The sequence below is a fragment of the Patiria miniata genome, unplaced genomic scaffold (assembly GCF_015706575.1).
Source record: "Patiria miniata isolate m_02_andy unplaced genomic scaffold, ASM1570657v1 HiC_scaffold_7, whole genome shotgun sequence".
Taxonomy (NCBI): domain Eukaryota; kingdom Metazoa; phylum Echinodermata; class Asteroidea; order Valvatida; family Asterinidae; genus Patiria; species Patiria miniata.
Window position 1 is genome coordinate 37,324,406 of NW_024037074.1, and position 17,861 is coordinate 37,342,266.

General features: G+C 39.4%; 1 protein-coding gene across 2 annotated transcripts in view; it reads right to left on the reverse strand.

The window, feature by feature from the left end:
* Nucleotides 1-11,850, reverse strand: part of LOC119746531 (dmX-like protein 2) — a 74,358-nt gene extending 62,508 nt beyond the window's left edge. For both annotated transcript variants that reach the window (XM_038223513.1, XM_038223512.1), the window contains exon 1: nt 11,629-11,850. In XM_038223513.1, coding sequence (XP_038079441.1) covers nt 11,629-11,715 — 87 coding nt within the window. In that variant the 5' untranslated portion in view covers nt 11,716-11,850. The remainder of the gene's footprint in view (nt 1-11,628) is intronic.
* Between the last annotated feature and the right edge of the window lie 6,011 nt (nt 11,851-17,861).

The window sequence follows — 17,861 nt, forward strand, 5'->3', positions numbered from 1 at the left end:
GTAATTGGCTTTTCCGCATTGTTGCGGAAAAGTCTTTCTTTTTGTTCTGATTTTTTTTCTTTCTTCTTCTTCTTCTTCTTCTTCTTCTTCTTCTTCCTCTTCTTCTTTTTTTCCCAAAACCCCATAGACTTTGTACACGTTTATTCTACACGCCACTTTTGGCATTAATGTTTGTCATACATCATTCAAAGTTAGCATAAGCATAGCCCCTATAGCAAAGATGTGTCCCGAAGATTGACGTCATGGTGACGTCATCGACTAATTTATTATAGATTTTTGAATATTTAATTTTTCCCATAGACTTTGTACACAGAAATTAAAAAAATAATTGCCGATTTTCAAAGGGCATTTTTGACTCTTTGCCAGTAATTCATTAACACCAATCTTTGTCCAAGCAAAGACCCTAATTCAAACAACAGTGTGGAATGATGACGTCATGATGACGTCATCCTGTGTTTATTTATAGGCAATTAAATTGTGACACTTTTAATATTTAAAAATGCATAAGAAATCAACCGTACGCGTCCGCAGCATTCTGTTGCCGGCAAGTGGTAGAGCAGGTTAAGGTCTTCATTTCATTCAGTGTGCGTGCAATAGCGTGACCCTTGCTTCCGGTCGAAAAAGGCCCAAACCGGAAGTGGCTTATTATTTGAAAGTGGTAATAGATATGAACTTGCTTTTAACAGTGTTAGTCTCTTGGCCAATAGAATTCCTCAAATCATCTACCGATGACGTCATGCAATCTTCGAGCGCCCTCTACCGACAGGTTGAAAATTAGCAAAAATGTATTTTCAATAGATGTCTGTGGCGAAGTTTGTCGGAATCGCCTAAATATTGGTGTATATAATGACCTTGACCCACTTAAGACGTGTGGGAAGTTTTAGGCAAATGACGTCATCAGACCAGAAGTTATAATAAAAAGACCCCTTTTCATTTGAAAATTCCTGAAAAATCAACCATGGCAGTTTTTATATTTGTTTTTACTTTAATTGTCGATTGAAGGGTAGGTCTAAAACATTTCAAAGTTTCGAGGCGATAAGCGAACTCGAACATACCCTGCGCACGCCTAAAACTTCACGTTGACAATACCTCTGCTTCAAAAGATACACAGGACAGGACGTCCACAATGTACATGTACATGTACATGCACGTACGTTGTACATAGGCACATACATCGTATGTCAGTCAGCCTGCAGCGCACGTGTTGCTGAGGTCAAATCCTGTCCACAGTGACCGTTTTAGCCGATTTTCGGCTAACTTTGACAGATTTTCTGAACTTCGGCTGAGAATTACTATGAGAAGGAAAAAGAAATCGTATTTTTTTACGCCTGTCATTTGATTGACAATATTCCCAAGAGTTAGAATAGCAAGTAATATTTTATAAGAATGTTTCAGTTTAAAGGAAAATCACTAATTTAAAGGTGCAGTTTTTCTGCTGTGGGATTTTTAACCTATTAACGTTTTCAAGCCACCATTTTCATAACTTGGCGATCTGGAATCGTCATCAAAGTTACAGCCAAGAAAGACCCTCATACAAAAATTATGCCAAGACTAAGACATCATGATGACGTCATCATCAAATGATTTATTATGGATTCATGAATAATTAATTTTTCTCATAGACTTTGTACACAGCTTTCTCCACAAGTCTTTCCCTATACAACACTGATATATCTTACTGAGTAGTTCTGAACTTCGGCTGAGAATTACTATGAGAAGGAAAAAGAAATCGTATTTTTTTTCGCCTGTCATTTGATTGAAAATATTCCCAAGAGTCAGAATATCAAGTAATATTTGATAAAAAAGTTTCAGTTTAAAGGCAAATCACGTATTTAAAGGTGCAGTTTTTCTGCTGTTGGATTTTTAACCCATTGACTTTTATGTGTACACGTTTTCAAGCCACCATTTTTATAACTTGGCGATCTGGAATCGTCATCAAAGTTACAGCCAAGGAAGACCCTCATACAAAAATTCTGCCTAGACTATGACGTCACGATGACGTCATCACCTAATTTTTTTATTGATTTTTGAAAATTTACGTACATATTGTGAAGTCTTATATCTACAGAAATGTAAGTCCGATTGGGTTGAAACTTGGTATGTGGCTATACCAGGATGTGTTATAGATTAAAAATGAGGTGACGTCATGATGTCGTCATCCTGAGATTTTATATGAATATTTATTTGTTTGGACCTTTTAGCCATATCTCCCGAACGCAACATGCAAAATGCAAAATTCTTTTGACAGATTTTATGTTCATGAATATTCAGGGCATATTATTGATTAAAAAAAATCATAATGCGGAAAAGCCCTATGTTCTGTTGCAAACAGACATTGAGCTCTAGTTATATTACTGTTTGCTTAGGAACCGGTGAGCATTGATGAAAGCTCATTCTGCAGAGGAAAGCAAACATATTATTTTCTGACAATCAGTACATGCACGTTGTAGGAAAAACTGTGTGCCCTTGTTCTTTTTTCAAACTTGGATTGACAAAATGCGGACATTTTTTCTTGTGGTTATGCAGTCATTTTAAAGATTTAATGTGAACTAGGGTACATGTACATGTACATTGTACAAAGACATGCAAGCACGGAATGCAATTACGTGTAACAAGTCCTCATCAGACTGACCAAACACAATTTCCCCAGCAGGGCAATAATTGGTCATTGGAATGGCTGCAAAGTCAATCTGTTACTCGTTTCCGGGGCAGTCATACGCTGGTTATTACGTTGACCCATACCCAGGGGAGAACAGGGTGATTTACTGGTGGCTAGCGACTGGGAAAGCGCCCTTTAGTCTTTACGATTGCATTAATCATAAGATTTGGATCAGCATGTGACGTGGAGAGACGGTATCAAACCGACATCTCTCAACAGCCGGGAGGGTAAAATATGGAGGACTCATATTACACAAAGTGTACATAGCGACTGCGTGCATACGCGTACACTGTAGAGCACAGTTTAACATGAAAATGTACGGTAAATTTAATGTATGTAACTTGAGTAACTTGAGGTTTCATGGAATGGGTTGGATAGACTGGTATCATGGACATGATGGGATGCATGCATGGGATGGGTTGGGTTAGGTTGGATGAGTTGGGTTAGGTTGGATGTGTTGGGATGGTCGAGGTGGATTTGGGCTGGGCTGGGCTGGGCTGGGCAGGGCTGGGCTCGGTCGGGTTGGGTTGGGTTGGATTGGGTTGGATTGGGATCTGGTTTGAATGTGGGCTCGGTCGGGTCGGGTATAGTTGAGTTTGTTTCTGCATTCAATAGGGCATGTTGAACAATAGAGGACAATAGGATCCCCAACTCCCGAGAGGTCCCCAATTTGGATTCGTGTACAAAACATATGGACGTCTTCTTAAAAAGTTACAGTACAAACAAAAGAGGAACAATAGGGGGTCCCCAATTGCTGGCAAATACACACTTGTGTGGGTTGGGTTGCGTTCGATTGGGCTTGGTTGGGTTGGGTTGGGTTTGATTGGGCTTGGTTGGGTTGAGTTGGGTTGGGTTGGGCTGGGTTGGGTTGGGTTTGATTGGGTTGGGTTTGATTGGGTTGGGTTGGGTTGGGTTGGGCTGGGTTGAGTTGGGTTGGGTTGAGTTGGGTTGGGTTGGGTTGGGTTTGATTGGGCTTGGTTGGGTTGAGTTGGGTTGGGTTGGGTTGGGCTGGGTTGGGTTAAGTTGGGTTGGGTTTGATTGGGCTTGGTTGGGTTGAGTTGGGTTGGGTTGGGCTGGGTTGGGTTGGGTTGGGTTGAGTTGGGTTGGGTTGGGTTGGGTTGGGTTGGGTTTGATTGGGCTTGGTTGGGTTGAGTTGGGTTGAGCTGGGTTGGGTTGGGTTGAGTTGGGTTGGGTTGAGTTGGGTTGGAGTTGGGTTGGGTTGGGATGGGATAGTGCGTTGAGTATGGAAGGGGTGTTTGGATGGGATGGGATGGATTTGGGTGGAATGAGATGAGATGGGATTGAATGGGATAGACAGGATGTATCCCCTGGAGTTTGGTTTAAGTTTGGATACATACGGAGATTAGCAAAGTTTGGGTTTTGTTTGTTTGGTGTTGGATGGCAGGTTTTTTTTTCAGTCCTTAATTCTCCATCTGGGTTCGCAAACTAAGATACAACTGGATCTCTCAAACCCACCAATAAGAGCAAATGGATGAAAAACTAGCACAATAATCTTTTCCACACAAAACAGGTTTGTCAACATGTAGTAATTTGAGAATAGATTTCGTACTTGCTGCCAATCAACAGCAAATTGTTCCCCCCCCAAAAAAAAAAACCCCACGCCACACACAACAAAATAAATTTGTATGACATTCCTACATGTACAAATGTAGGTAAGATACAGGTATTTCTAATGAGGACTGAATGATTATTCTCTGTCTTAATTTGTGTACATTGAAGCATGTAGGCCTACATGTATACATGTACATGTACTTTGTACATGTACATAATTTCCCATAATACTTGTGTTTTACATACATGTACATGACTATCAACAATTTTTCATCCCAATAATCCTCTTGACATTTCATTACAACAATCCATCCCATTTAAAGTGTGGGCAAACACTGCACATAATGTACATTGTAGTACTGTAGTGATACATTACATAGGCCTACTAGTACTATACTGTTGTACAGTGCAGTTTGTGCTGAGATACACTTAAGGGGAGGAGGGAGCGAAAAGCAACTAATAGTGTTAGTTAATCAATTAGCGAATAAATTATGTAAATTGCCTGTGTGTCTTTGGTGCATGTAGGATGCTGGGGCTATTAATCGCAGAGGCTGAGCTCTCAGCGGACGTTAGTGATGCTTGGTTTGGTGTTAACTATAGTGATTCATGTACAGTCACTGATGATTAGTGCATGAACCGTAGGGGAATCCTCAATCCTTTCTGAAAGATTAATAATAATGTAACAATAATTATTCAGCATTTGTGAAGGTAGGCCTATAATGTATAATACACCAAAAACAGATTTATGCATGCGCCATACGTTGCTACTGGCAAAATATGTGTATAACATTTGATTTTGCTGTAATTTTCAGAAATGAACGGATTTTAGGGTTAGTTAATTACAGCAAATATAAACTGACCTGTTCAAAGTTTTGTGCACAAGTACATGTAGATGATGGAAAAACCAAGAAAACAATGCTGTTCTTGTAGTCTGGTTCCCTGACCCTACTTCAGACAAAACGGAGCAGTTTATAGACGTCGGGGAAGACGTCGGGGAATTGTCAGGTCAGGGAATCAGGGAGCGCATTCAGACACAGCAAACACTGGACCATGGTACTCTACATGCCAGACATACGTGCACATGTACCGCACAAAATATACAATCCATGGTGATTTTTTACTTGATAATGTAATGTAACATTTTGAGGTGAAATATGGATACTGGTTTCATTACCCTACAATTAAGGAGACTAGCATTTGGGATATCCTATTATAAATTTTCGCAATTACAGTAACGTGATTGATATCTTGAAATTAATACGCACAGTTCAGTGAGTCCAATTTAGTTGCCCTAGTATAAAGCCTCACCGTACAATGTAAATAAGTGCATGTCTAACCAGTCTTTGATAAGTGCACGAATATTGATGTGATATTTAAGACTTCGTTCGGCAACAGTGCCATCTGGCTATCAGTTAAAAGCATTCCGGCGCAGTATTATCTCTGCATTTCTGAAACCCTCAATCGTTTACCTGTACATGTATACATATACACAAGTTCTGATGACTGGTCACTAAATGGTATCACAAACGTACATTATATTACACAAAAATATGCACTTTAATGTATTCAATATGACTGATGATGTCCATAGTCATGAAAGTACAGTGTACATATGTTGTTAAGTGGTCAGTGTTTCTTAATTGGATACTGTCCCATGTGCATGAATAGTGCTAAACTTGTACTGGTATGATGCATGTACATGTACCTACGGTATGTATTCGCATGTATTTGAAAAACGAATCAACATCAAGAAGCTTACATAATCCTATTTTCATAAATTACACTTGTACTGATTTTTTTGCACTGAACACACAATACAATTTAAACAGACCAAATGTAAACGCAACTGAAAAAGTCATGTCCACTGGCATGAAATTTCAAAAGAATAAGTCACAAAATTGTTGGCAACATTTTGGTTGACGAATTGCATGTATGATACATTGTACATCAAGTCTTTGGAAAACACACATTATGAAACTTGTCAACAGTCCCAAGTTTGAATATTAAAATGAAATGTTCAGTATGTACCGGTATGATTGTATTAAATCAGTTGTGTAGCAGGGGTTTCCCTACTTTCCAATTGCATCCTGTATGACTCAATATGACATGTACATGTAGCACTTGTAAGAAGTCACCATACATACAATTAATTTGCAAATTATAACGGATACAGTACATGTCTACACGACTGCAGTGTAAGGCCACCGTTTACACATTGTTGTCACTTGTATTAAGATTTTGTAACTATAGTAATATACCAATACATCAGCTTCACATGTGAAGGCCAACACAATAATTATGATTCATTGGTTTTGGTTTTGCGCACCTTCTATTTTGAGTGCATTGAGTAACATGTGATAATTACATACATGTACGTCACAGCCTGTCGATTTCCTTCAATTGGTTTAACCACGAAAGTACAAGAGTAGTTTTTGATTGATGAAAACAATCGATGCAAACAATGACTGATTTCAAAATGTCCATGTTCACTGTACACATGAATAAATGTACACATAATAATACACAAGAATTGAAAATGACATTAATGTGTATCGAAGTACACGTGCCCCACAAATAAAACTGATATAACATCTATGTAATGTGCACATGTAGGACTTTGTGCAAAATTTTGATAAAAATAATAGATTCAGCCTAGTCACTGCATGGTCACTGTTACATGACTTACATACTATGTAGGAACTGATGTTCTAGTTTTATGAAGAACAAAAAAGAGCCATTATTCAACTTAAGCGTTTGGTTTTGCATGTTAGCCAACTGAGAATTATTATTTCCCCCCCCCCCCCCAATAAAAAAGGTACAGGGGCAATCCTGAGTACTTGTATTACACTGTACTACACTGTAATTTACCTCATTCCTTGATGAATTCAAAAATAAACACTAGAGAGCTGGGGCGGTTCTGGGCATTAGGAGGAGTACCGGTAATAGACAGGGTGCTTTGGGGTGGTATGGGGACTAATGGGTTTACTTTATAAAGGGAATGTACATCATTGGCTTTTGCTGTAATTTTCAGAAATGAACTATTTCAGGGGTTAGTATAATAGATCAAATATTGTTACACTGACACGTTTGAAGTTTTGTGTTCGAAAATGCTGGAAAAACCAATAAAAACAAAAAAGTTCAAGTAGTCTGGTTCCCTGACTCCACTAATGATAAAATGTATCAATTTATATATGCCGGAAAATTGTAAGGTACCGTAAGGGAACCAGTTTAGCTGGCCTGCACCCGTTCATGAACATGTAACCAATAGCAAACAAAATTTCGACTGAAAAAAAGGTAAATTTGGAGCAGTAGTTGAAAAATAGTTAGGTATTTCCAATGGCGGTTGGCCGACCACCGTTGGAAATGTATACAAAAATACCATTTTCTTGAAATGACTTCACACCAGGTGCCATAATGTTACAGGATGCTTTAGACTGTCATTTACCAACATCCTAGTAAGGTATTTCGTATCAACTTGGTAGTTTTATTTTTCGATGTTTGCAAATGTTGTATAGGCCTATTCCCTTTAAGATAAGTACATGTACATACTTGGACATGTTGGAAGTGGACCAAAATTGGATAAAACAAGATCCAAATGCATAGACCAGGCCCCTCCTTTCAAATGTGTGTCCATGTACACATCCCGTCGCCTTAAAGGTTAGAGATCGCACAATAAGCCATTTGCGAATAACCTACCCTTTGCGAGTTAAATTTTAATAACATCTGGTACACTGACTTGCTCAATAATGATTGCCACATTTTAACTTTGAATTCTCCAGACCAAATAGACACTGTGTTGCTATATCACAAGCTCAACATGCAAGGCTTGCATTGCTATTGCAAGCTCTTGCATAGTTACGTAAGAGACCCTCAGCATCAATACATTGTGTCCAATGAGTGAGGATGGCACTAAGGCTCCAGATCATTCCAGAGCTGGGGGTTGCTAGCGCAAGGCTTGCCTCGAATCACGTGACATAGCAACAGTGTCTTTGGTCTGGCCAATTCAAAGTTAAAATGTGCTAAGCATTTCAGCAAGTCAGTGTGCCAGATGTTATTCAAATTTAATTCACAAATGGCTCATTCTGTAAAACTCAAGTGCAGATGCCATAGACTGATGGTGGGCCTTATTACTGTAGCATGAAAATGACCAGATCGATGACATACCGGTACATAGTTTTACATCTAGGCAGTAGTGGATCTAAAGGGGGGGGATTGTGTGGTTGCAACACCCCCTCCCCCCTCATGGGGTTTCACTCTCAATTGCAAAATGTTTAAGAAAAGTCTCGTTTAAAAAATGAATTGAGAGTTCAAACTTGGCTGGTGAAATACTGAAGACCTTGCCCTTGCCTCACCTGAAATTTTTGGAGATTTTTGTCAGCATAAATAGTGAGTAAAGTTGGCCTGATTTTGTTTTGCATCTTTGTGTGCACACAAGGTCCCAGCCTTTTTCCGCCCCTGATAGGTGGCCGCAGACATTTAGGAAATCTTGACATTTCCTTATCTTGTTCATAGACCCATTGTCTTGTAACTGAATGCTTCTTGAGTCTGTGTAACAGCCAATGAAAACTTGCATGTTATTCAAATGCAAAGATGCTTTTGCTGGCTGATGTACCACTGCCCACACCTACCTACTAGCCCTCACTCTCAATTGCAAAATGTTTAAGAAAAGTCTTGTTTAAAAATTGAATTGAGACTTCAAACTTGGCTGGTGAAATACTGAAAACCTTGCCCTTGCCTCACCTGAAATTTTTGAAGAAATTTGTGACCGTAAATAGTGAGTAAAGTTGGCCAGATTTTGTTTTGCATCTTTGTGTGCACACAAGGTCCCAGCCTTTTTCCGCCCCTGATAGGTGGCCGCAGACATTTAGGAAATCTTGACATTTCCTTATCTTGTTCATAGACCCATTGTCTTGTAACTGAATGCTTCTTGAGTCTGTGTAACAGCCAATGAAAACTTGCATGTTATTCAAATGCAAAGATGCGTTTGCTGGCTGATGTACCACTGCCCACACCTACCTACTAGAAACAGTATCTCTTGAACTCAATACATCCAACTGAACAACTCTTTTCATTTTTTCTTTCATTTTGATACATCACTGGGTTTGACATCGTGATGAATATGGACATCTGGATGAAACGGTGACAGTTCCTATTGATTACCATTGTGCAAGATTTGTTTGAGGGAGTTGTAATGCAAAATTACATGTACCTCAGGCACTTTCATTCTCATTTTGTTAAGGTGGGTGACAGCGCATCTTGCAAATCACACATGCTTGTCGCACATTATCTTTGAAAGCTATGTAATTATTTTCCGCCAGGCTGAAATTTTAATATATTTATGGTGTCTGCATCTTTAGTGTTTTTAAAATTGTAAACCTGTATACATGCACACGTGCATAGTTGCATTGGCATAGATGTTTGCATACATGTGTAATTACGGATTGTTTTTCAGGATTTTCCTTTTTTCCCTCGAGTTTATTTGAAACAGCATTTTGCATACAAGGACCGCCCTTAATTTTTCTAGTTAAAGTGTTATCATTCCAAACCTTCTGAATCCTCAATCAATGTGTGTACCTTTAATTATTTAAACTTTCTCCACAGTAGGCCAGTTTTCATACACTTATGTAAATGTATGCAGCTTTCAATTTGCCGCCTCATACTGCGCCAATCAACAATTTATGTTTTGTCCTTCCAATAGTTTTCTATAGTTTATGTTTTAATCAAATTCTACTTTATTCTAATTATTTTATGTATGTTAGTAGATTTCATTTTTTTTTCTTAGTGATCCTAGGTTTTGGAAGATTTTTCTTTTAAGGGAAATATAAAGTCTGAGAACTATTGGGTTGATAGTCTGGTTTCAAGAGCCAAAGATCATGAAGTTGAATATTGCCAGGTCAGGGAACCAGATAGTCGACTGCCGTAACGATAGCCTCTGCGATAAATGTTACTTATAATTTAGTAATACTAGCTAAAGAAAAAGTTTACGTTATATTTATAACAAAGAATACTTCGGTAAACATGTAGGATTGTAGGCCTATTTATTTAACAACAATCTTGAAATGGCTTTGTCAAATTAATTTGCAAAATTTATGACGTGAATTTGCAAAATTTAAGACATGAATGGGTTTGTGACACTTCATGTTTTTAGCCACCATATCATAGTCAAGCAGGGCTGTAATGGCGATAGTATTATTATTCCAATGTTAAAAGAGAGCCAGTTGTACATGTACAGATGCAGGGCTAGGTTGCCTTCAGGATGGGTCGTCTGTACGATTATCGTGTACTCAAAAAAGGCCCTATGGCCTTAAAACACATTTTCCACCGAGGTTTTCAATTTTCCAAAGCTTAATGGATTTGTCTTAAGTGAAGCCTTATCGCAAATAGCAAAAATACACTGCTGCGCAAAGCATTATATGGGCAGGATAGGGGGCAAAGATTACGAACCACACACGAACGTCGTGTTAGAATGCGCAAGTCGTCGTCACCGTGTTAAGCCATGAGTCTTCCCGTGATGCTCTCGGATTTTGCTATTTGCGATAAAAGGCTTCAACACAATCAAGGTGAGGTGTAATTTTGGAAGTTTGGTGGAGAATGCGTGATGTCTTGATATGGAATTCTTTCCAGCCGAGCAGTACCTATTCCATGAATTGGCCATCATACATTGTCATAGTAACTTTAATCACTGATTGTGATTCCTGACATAAATCATGATGAATTAGTTTAATCATGGAGGAATGGTTTAATACGTAGACCGCAGGTTTTACAACCCTGCATTTATGAATGAAATAGACAGCGCCCTCAATAAAAGCACGCGGCTTGTCATTGGACAGTGCGCGGGCCGTTGCTGACGTCACATCTTCAAGTAGCTTAAACCATCATTAGCATAAAACAATAGCGCTGATTGGCGTAAGGCACTGTGTTTTTGATATAACTATATTAGAAAATTGGCCAATCAAAATCTTTGTTGTAGAAGACGAGGGGTTTCGTCAAACCCGCATGCAAGTATTGTGAAGCAAATTAGCATCCCGGCTGCCCTGGGTCGAGCGTGTCAGCGACGACAAATCAAGAGCCTGGAGCCAGTGGAGGGCAGGATTGTGGTGAGTTTTCTGAACTTTCAACGTATTTTATTCAACTAGAAAATCTCTCGAAATGTAAACGTAGAGTATCTCAATACCTCAAGTATATTCTATTCATCCATTGTGAATGCAAAATAATTCATGACATCTTTCTGTTTTTCTAATTTTGACCAATTTGTTTCGCTCATGTCTCGAGAATACACACACAACAAGCAGTGCACCACCAAAGTACCATGCTGATGCACACCGTACACGCTACTGTGCACAACACATAGGCCTACTGCTGATCGTGGAGGCGGGGCTGATCAGTCCATTACTTACCGTAAAAGGAACGCCTTCAACGTATCCAACAGCAAAACAACGATCACCAGGATTGACAGCACCCGTCAACACTTGGTGGCGATTCATGTTGAGTTGAGCGAGCCGATACCGCTCATCTTCCTTTGCAAAAATGAGTGTTTTCAAGGCGATCAGCGTGCAAAGTCACGAGAAATTTTGCAGGACGGTGACGGCCATATTATTAATTGGTACTTGGCGCATGACACACTAGTGGGAAGTGAATCGCACATAACGAAGGACACCAGTGCAGTACGATGCGGTGAAGACTATTTAATCAGTTAGACTTGTGCACGTCCGTTCATAAATTCAGCGCGGAACAAATTTCAGAATCATTGGTACACGTAGTAAATATCAGCTCTCTAAAATAATCACGCTGAAAGAACTGGTAGCCAAGTTTATATATCTACTATCTGCAATGTTCTTGTGAATTTTATGTTTTCCCACATGGTTAGTTACGCCCTCTGTAAACTAAAACACACTTTAATTAATTTCAAACAGCCTGAATAAAAAAAGGAAGATAGAATAAGATAGGTAGATACCTGATTGGTCACAAAAACGAAGAAATGGCTGCAGAAATATCAGTTTTTTCGCCTGGGCGGATTACTATTTGTGCTCTTAACTATGAGCTCAAATTAACCCAATTTAGGGCTAAAGTAATTAATACCAACCGTCGTGTAATTATATTCGTTACGAATTTCGGTGTATTTTGTAACGAAATGTAAAAACTGAGGCGACCCGTAAATGTAATGACCGTAATCAGACCCGTAATGTAATAACAAGAAGGTCCGCATTGTAATATATATTCATTTGCTATTGTAGGAACATGTTAGGACGCTTAATATTTTAACGACTTCTGTTGTGTGATCGGAATGTAAATATCACTTGGAGCATGCATCGCTAAAACATTTTCATCGCAACTCATCTTTGGTTTATAAAAGATTCATATCAAGGCTTTAATACCAAAAGAATGTCTCAAAATGAATTTCATGTTAAAGAATGTTTGAAAAAAAATGTGCGACCGATTTACGATTACATGTAATGTAAAACAAAAACAAACTCCAACTCAGTTTTATTCTTTATAAAACGTTTGCATAATCGTTCGATTTATATCGCAGGAACTATGCTTATTTCCCCTTGGTCTTCTGCACAAACGAAAAAAGAGGAAAATCCTTTAAAAAAAAGAAATGGAATTTTTTTCTCCAATGGGAGTAAAAAAAATCCGCGACTGTCGAAACCAAGCGGTTATCAGAAGGCGACCCGGTCATTTGAACGCCACCGGATTTACATCATGCGTCCTAAGGAACTCAGGTCCAGCAGCAGTTGTACTTGATGGAAAATGATGGTAACTGCGGTGAAGTTTGTTTCCTTGGGTTCCTTGAGGAACATGTCTTGAGGAACGTGTAGTGAAATACAACTTTATTGAGTACTTAGGAATATGTGACTGAAATTAACAATATCAAACAATTACAAACTGAAACTTTGATACCTTCAAAATTGAGATTATTGCAATAAACATTCGATTTTATATATCGTGTCAACTAAGGCATGGTGAATGTCTTTTTTCGCCCTACCTCTGTCCAAGTTAATTGCCTTGTTCAGTGCCTCGTGCTTTTCATGTACTGGTCTAATACACAAACGAATCCATGAAAAAACTCAAATAAAACCCGGAAAGAGAAGGAAATCCGTACTTTTTTTTCAGACAAAAAAATCACGAAGATCGAAACGAAGATCGAAACGAAGCGATTATCAGAAGACGTTTATTTGAATGTTGATGATTAAAGATGATTAATGTAAACTTTTTAAAGAAAAAAATGCACGACGGTCGAAACCAAGCGGTTATCAGAAGACGTGGTTTAACGCCACCGGATTTATACCTGCGTCCAAATGAATTCAGGTCCAGCAGACGTTCTACTTGGTGGAAGCCTGATGGTCGCGTAGAAGTGTTGTTTCATTGGTTGGGTTCATTGTGGAACGGTGTAGGTGAAACAAGTGGCGCGGGTAATTTATCATCAAGGTTTTCAAGCAGATTCGAGATCCAATGTGCTCCTCGGACCATCTGCGTTATAAGCTGACAGAGTTCGTTTATAAGCACCGCATTTGGCCTCAATTTGTAATCACAGTACGCAATATTGAATTTCTATGAACCCACATTTTCGCGGGTTTTGGGTAAAATCTCTTCATCGTTTTTCATTTTGTAACATTAAGGACACGATTTTCAACTTTTTGAGACAGCTGATGGCGTATTATGTTCAATAACAGAGGAAAATCAAAAGAAACTAGCGTTTGTGAACTTCTGATTACTGACACCTACGAAGTGCAACACTCTCAGACCAACATGCGCATGCGACAGACTGCGCATACTCTCAGACCAACATGCGCATGAGACAGACTGCGCATACTGCAGCACACGGTCAGTCATTTTCCCTTTGTTACCACGACCAAGAGCAGTGAAGCATGATCTCTAAAATCTTTAATAGATACAAAGGATTCATCCACTAGGCTTTAATCTAAGAGATTGTCTCATACTCACAACCAGCAGTCGCGTATAGTGTGTTAAAACCAAGCGGTTATCAGAAGACGTTCGTTTGAACGCCACCAGATTTATACCTGCGTCCAAAGGAACTCAGCAGTTCTTGATGGAAGAATGATGGTATAACTGCGGTGAAGTTTGTTTCCTTGGGTTCCTTGAGGAACATGTCTTGAGGAACGTGTAGTGAAATACAACTTTATTGAGTACTTAGGGATATGTGACTGAAATAAACAATATCAAACAATTATTACAAACTGAAACTTTGATACTTTCAAAATGGAGATTATTTCAATAAACATTCGATTTTATATATCGTGTCAACTATGGCATGGTGAATGACTTGGCTCGCCCTATTCCTTTATTCAACTTGTTATTTGCCTTGTTCAGCGCCTCATGATTTTCATGTACTGGTCTTATACACAACGAATCGACGAAATAACTCAAACTTAAAACCCGGAAAGAGAAGGAAATCGACTTTTCAGACAAAAAAAATCACGAAGATCGCAACCAAGCGATTATCAGAAGACGTACGTTTATTTGAATGTTGATGATTAAACATGATATGTAAAGTTTTTAAGAAAAAAAATGCACGACGGTCGAAACCAAGCGGTTATCAGAAGACGTGGTTTAACGCCACCGGATTTATACCTGCGTCCAAATGAATTCAGGTCCAGCAGACGTTCTACTTGGTGGAAGCCTGATGGCCGCGTAGAAGTGTTGTTTCAGTGGGTTCCTTGTGGAACGGTGTAGGTGACGACCAGTGAACGCCACCGGATTTATACCTATCCACAAAACGAACGAACCGGTCATTAGAACGCAGTGTTGTAGTCGAGTACTTTTTTCCGAGCACTGAGTACTGCCGAGTACTTAGGTTGCCGAATACGAGTACGAGTATTAATTTTTGTACCTCCGAGTACAAGAACGGGTCTCCGAGTACGAGTACATGTACTTCCGAATACGGCCATACGGCAAAAGGTTCATATTGTGCATAATTGGCCCAGGCCCAGTCAGACCGATATACAGACCATCTCACGGCTAGCTGTTAAATGTGTTTGCCCGGTTGGCACAGAGGGAAATCAGGAAATCTCGATTTCTCCACAAGCCAAGCAACCATCCCGAGTACTGCTATTCGAGTACGAGTACTTTAATGATCGAGTACAATTTTGACATGTCGAGTACGAGTACTTTGTTGCCCGAGTACGAGTACCGTCATTTCGAGTACGAGTACTTTGACATTCGAGTGCGAGTACGAGTACGAGTGCTCCAAAACAGTACTCGAGTAGTACTCGAGTACGAGTACCGAATCTACACCTGCTGATATACCTGCTTTCTCACAAAGCGGAAAAAAAACATTACGCCCTCTGAAACTGATGTGTTCCACAAAAGTATACTTTCTTTAGAAAAAGTTAAAACTGAACCATAAAGGCCAACACAGACAAAGAAAGAAATGCTGTTTAAAAAAAAAGAAGGCATGACAGTCGAAACCAAGCCGTTATCAGAAGACGACCCGTTGTTGGAACGCCACCGGATTAAGATCTGCATTGATTTCTTAGGAACTTAGGTCCAGCAGCAGTTCCCCTTAAACATGATGCCCGCGAGGAGACGATTCACTTTTTTCAAGAAGACATTACTTTCCACATGGGTGTAACCCGCAATCTTTCTACTTTATCTCATCCGACATGCAAAGCTTTAAAGGGAAGATACAACATTTGCAAACATCAAAAAACGAAATGATCAAATTATCGCGAAATACCTTACTGGATTGTTAGGGAATGACAGTCTCAAGCATCCTGTAAAATCGTGGCTCCTGGTGTGCTGACATTTTCAAGAAAAATTCTTTCCAACGCTGGTCCGCCGATCGACCAGCGTTGGATAAAACTGGCTGTTTTCAAAAACTGCTTCTAAACTTTCATATTCAGTTATTTCGCATTTTCTTTGCAATTGATTACACACCTGTGAAAAGGGTACAAGCCTGCTAGACTGCTTCTCTGACCCTACAATTCCCTAAAGATATACATGTATACATTGCTCCGTTTCATCTTAAGTGGGGTCAGGGAACCAGACTGCAAGAACACGCAGCAAAAGCAAATGTTGTACATTCCCTTTAAGTCATAGGGCCTACATATATAAAAAGTCAGATCGATATTAAGATCATCAACACTTTTTCCTTCAAAAGAAGGAGATCCGTCCTGCCTCATAGTCAAGAATAAAAAGTCAAGATGGTCGAAACCAAGCGATTATCAGAAGACAGCCCGATTTGTTTGAACGCCACCGGATTTATACCTATATTCTGAGGAACACAGGTCCAGCAGCACTCCCACTTACTATAGAGCATGATGCCCGCAAAGTTTTTATGGAGCGTTAGCATTCATGCTTATCAAGCGTTAAACTGTGATCCGATACGCTCTTCGGACCATCTACGCCAATTCTGTACCAAGTTCGTTTATAAGTAGCTGCCTTTGCCCTCGATTTGCAATCACAGTGTTTGATCCCAGTATTTATAGTTCTAGGATCCCAATAGGTTGTGGATTTTGAGTGAATTTTTTTAGATGGTTTTATTTTGTAACACTTTGAAGGGGCCATTTGATTTGTTTTGGCAACCGTTGGCGTACTTTTGCTCAAAAGCAGAAGTGAAGAAACCAAAACTCAATCACTTGCGTTTACTTTATCTGACCTATGACCTGACCCCTGCGTCGCGTCAGTGTGTGCCCCCAGACAGAGGGCGCAATGACAGATTTGCGCAGTAGCATTCACCTAATTTCGCAGAGGCACGCGCACACTATGGGCAATGTGCATACGTTTCACATCAAAATGTTAAGATGTAAATACATGTATTAAGATGACAGCTAAGATGTAAACATTATATGCCAGGCGCGGATCCGGGGGGGGGGGGGTCAAACCCGCCCCTCCCCCCCAGCTCTGTCCCAAAAAAATTCATAGCCATTCCTAAAAATAATTCGACCCCCCCTGCCCTGACACCCCCCCCCCCAAATTATACATGTACTGATATAATGTACGCTTGTACGCCATTCTGTAATATAGTGTTAAGAATCGTTGAATTTGAACAGCGCCCCCTATTGAAATATGGTAAACACCCCCCCCCCCCCGTTCAAAGAATATCACCATGACCCTTAAACATGTGTTAGTCCAAAAATGCGATTTCAAGAACCGTCGCCACAATTGTCTTCAAACATCACCAGAGATAAAATCTCAGTTTAAAAGTAAAAAATATTCAACAAAGTCCTTTTGAAGGCCCATCTTTAAAAAAAAAATGGATTTTATAAATCGTATGGTTTGCCTAACCTGGGTTGTTTATCAAGATATTGTGTACTACACTTGTTGACAGTTGTTGAAACAAGTATTCTGGGTCATTTTCTTTGTTGTTCCAAACAGTCAAAACACACAATACATTCAGTGCTTTTTTGAACGAGACAGGTTTTATGGTCATTTCGTTTAAATGGTGATATTCTTTGAACGGATTGAGCAATGTCAGTATTTTTGCATCTAAAAGTAGCTTTTGAAATTGGCTTTCCAATCATTTTAATATTTGGTGCTACATATATTTTTAAAATATGAAATATGATTTTGGGGGTTTGGATTCGGCTTTTTTTTTTTTACTGTGACCCTGTAAGAAGCTCACATGTAAACAAAGTGTGACAACTTTGTGTCAGGCAATCCGGAACGT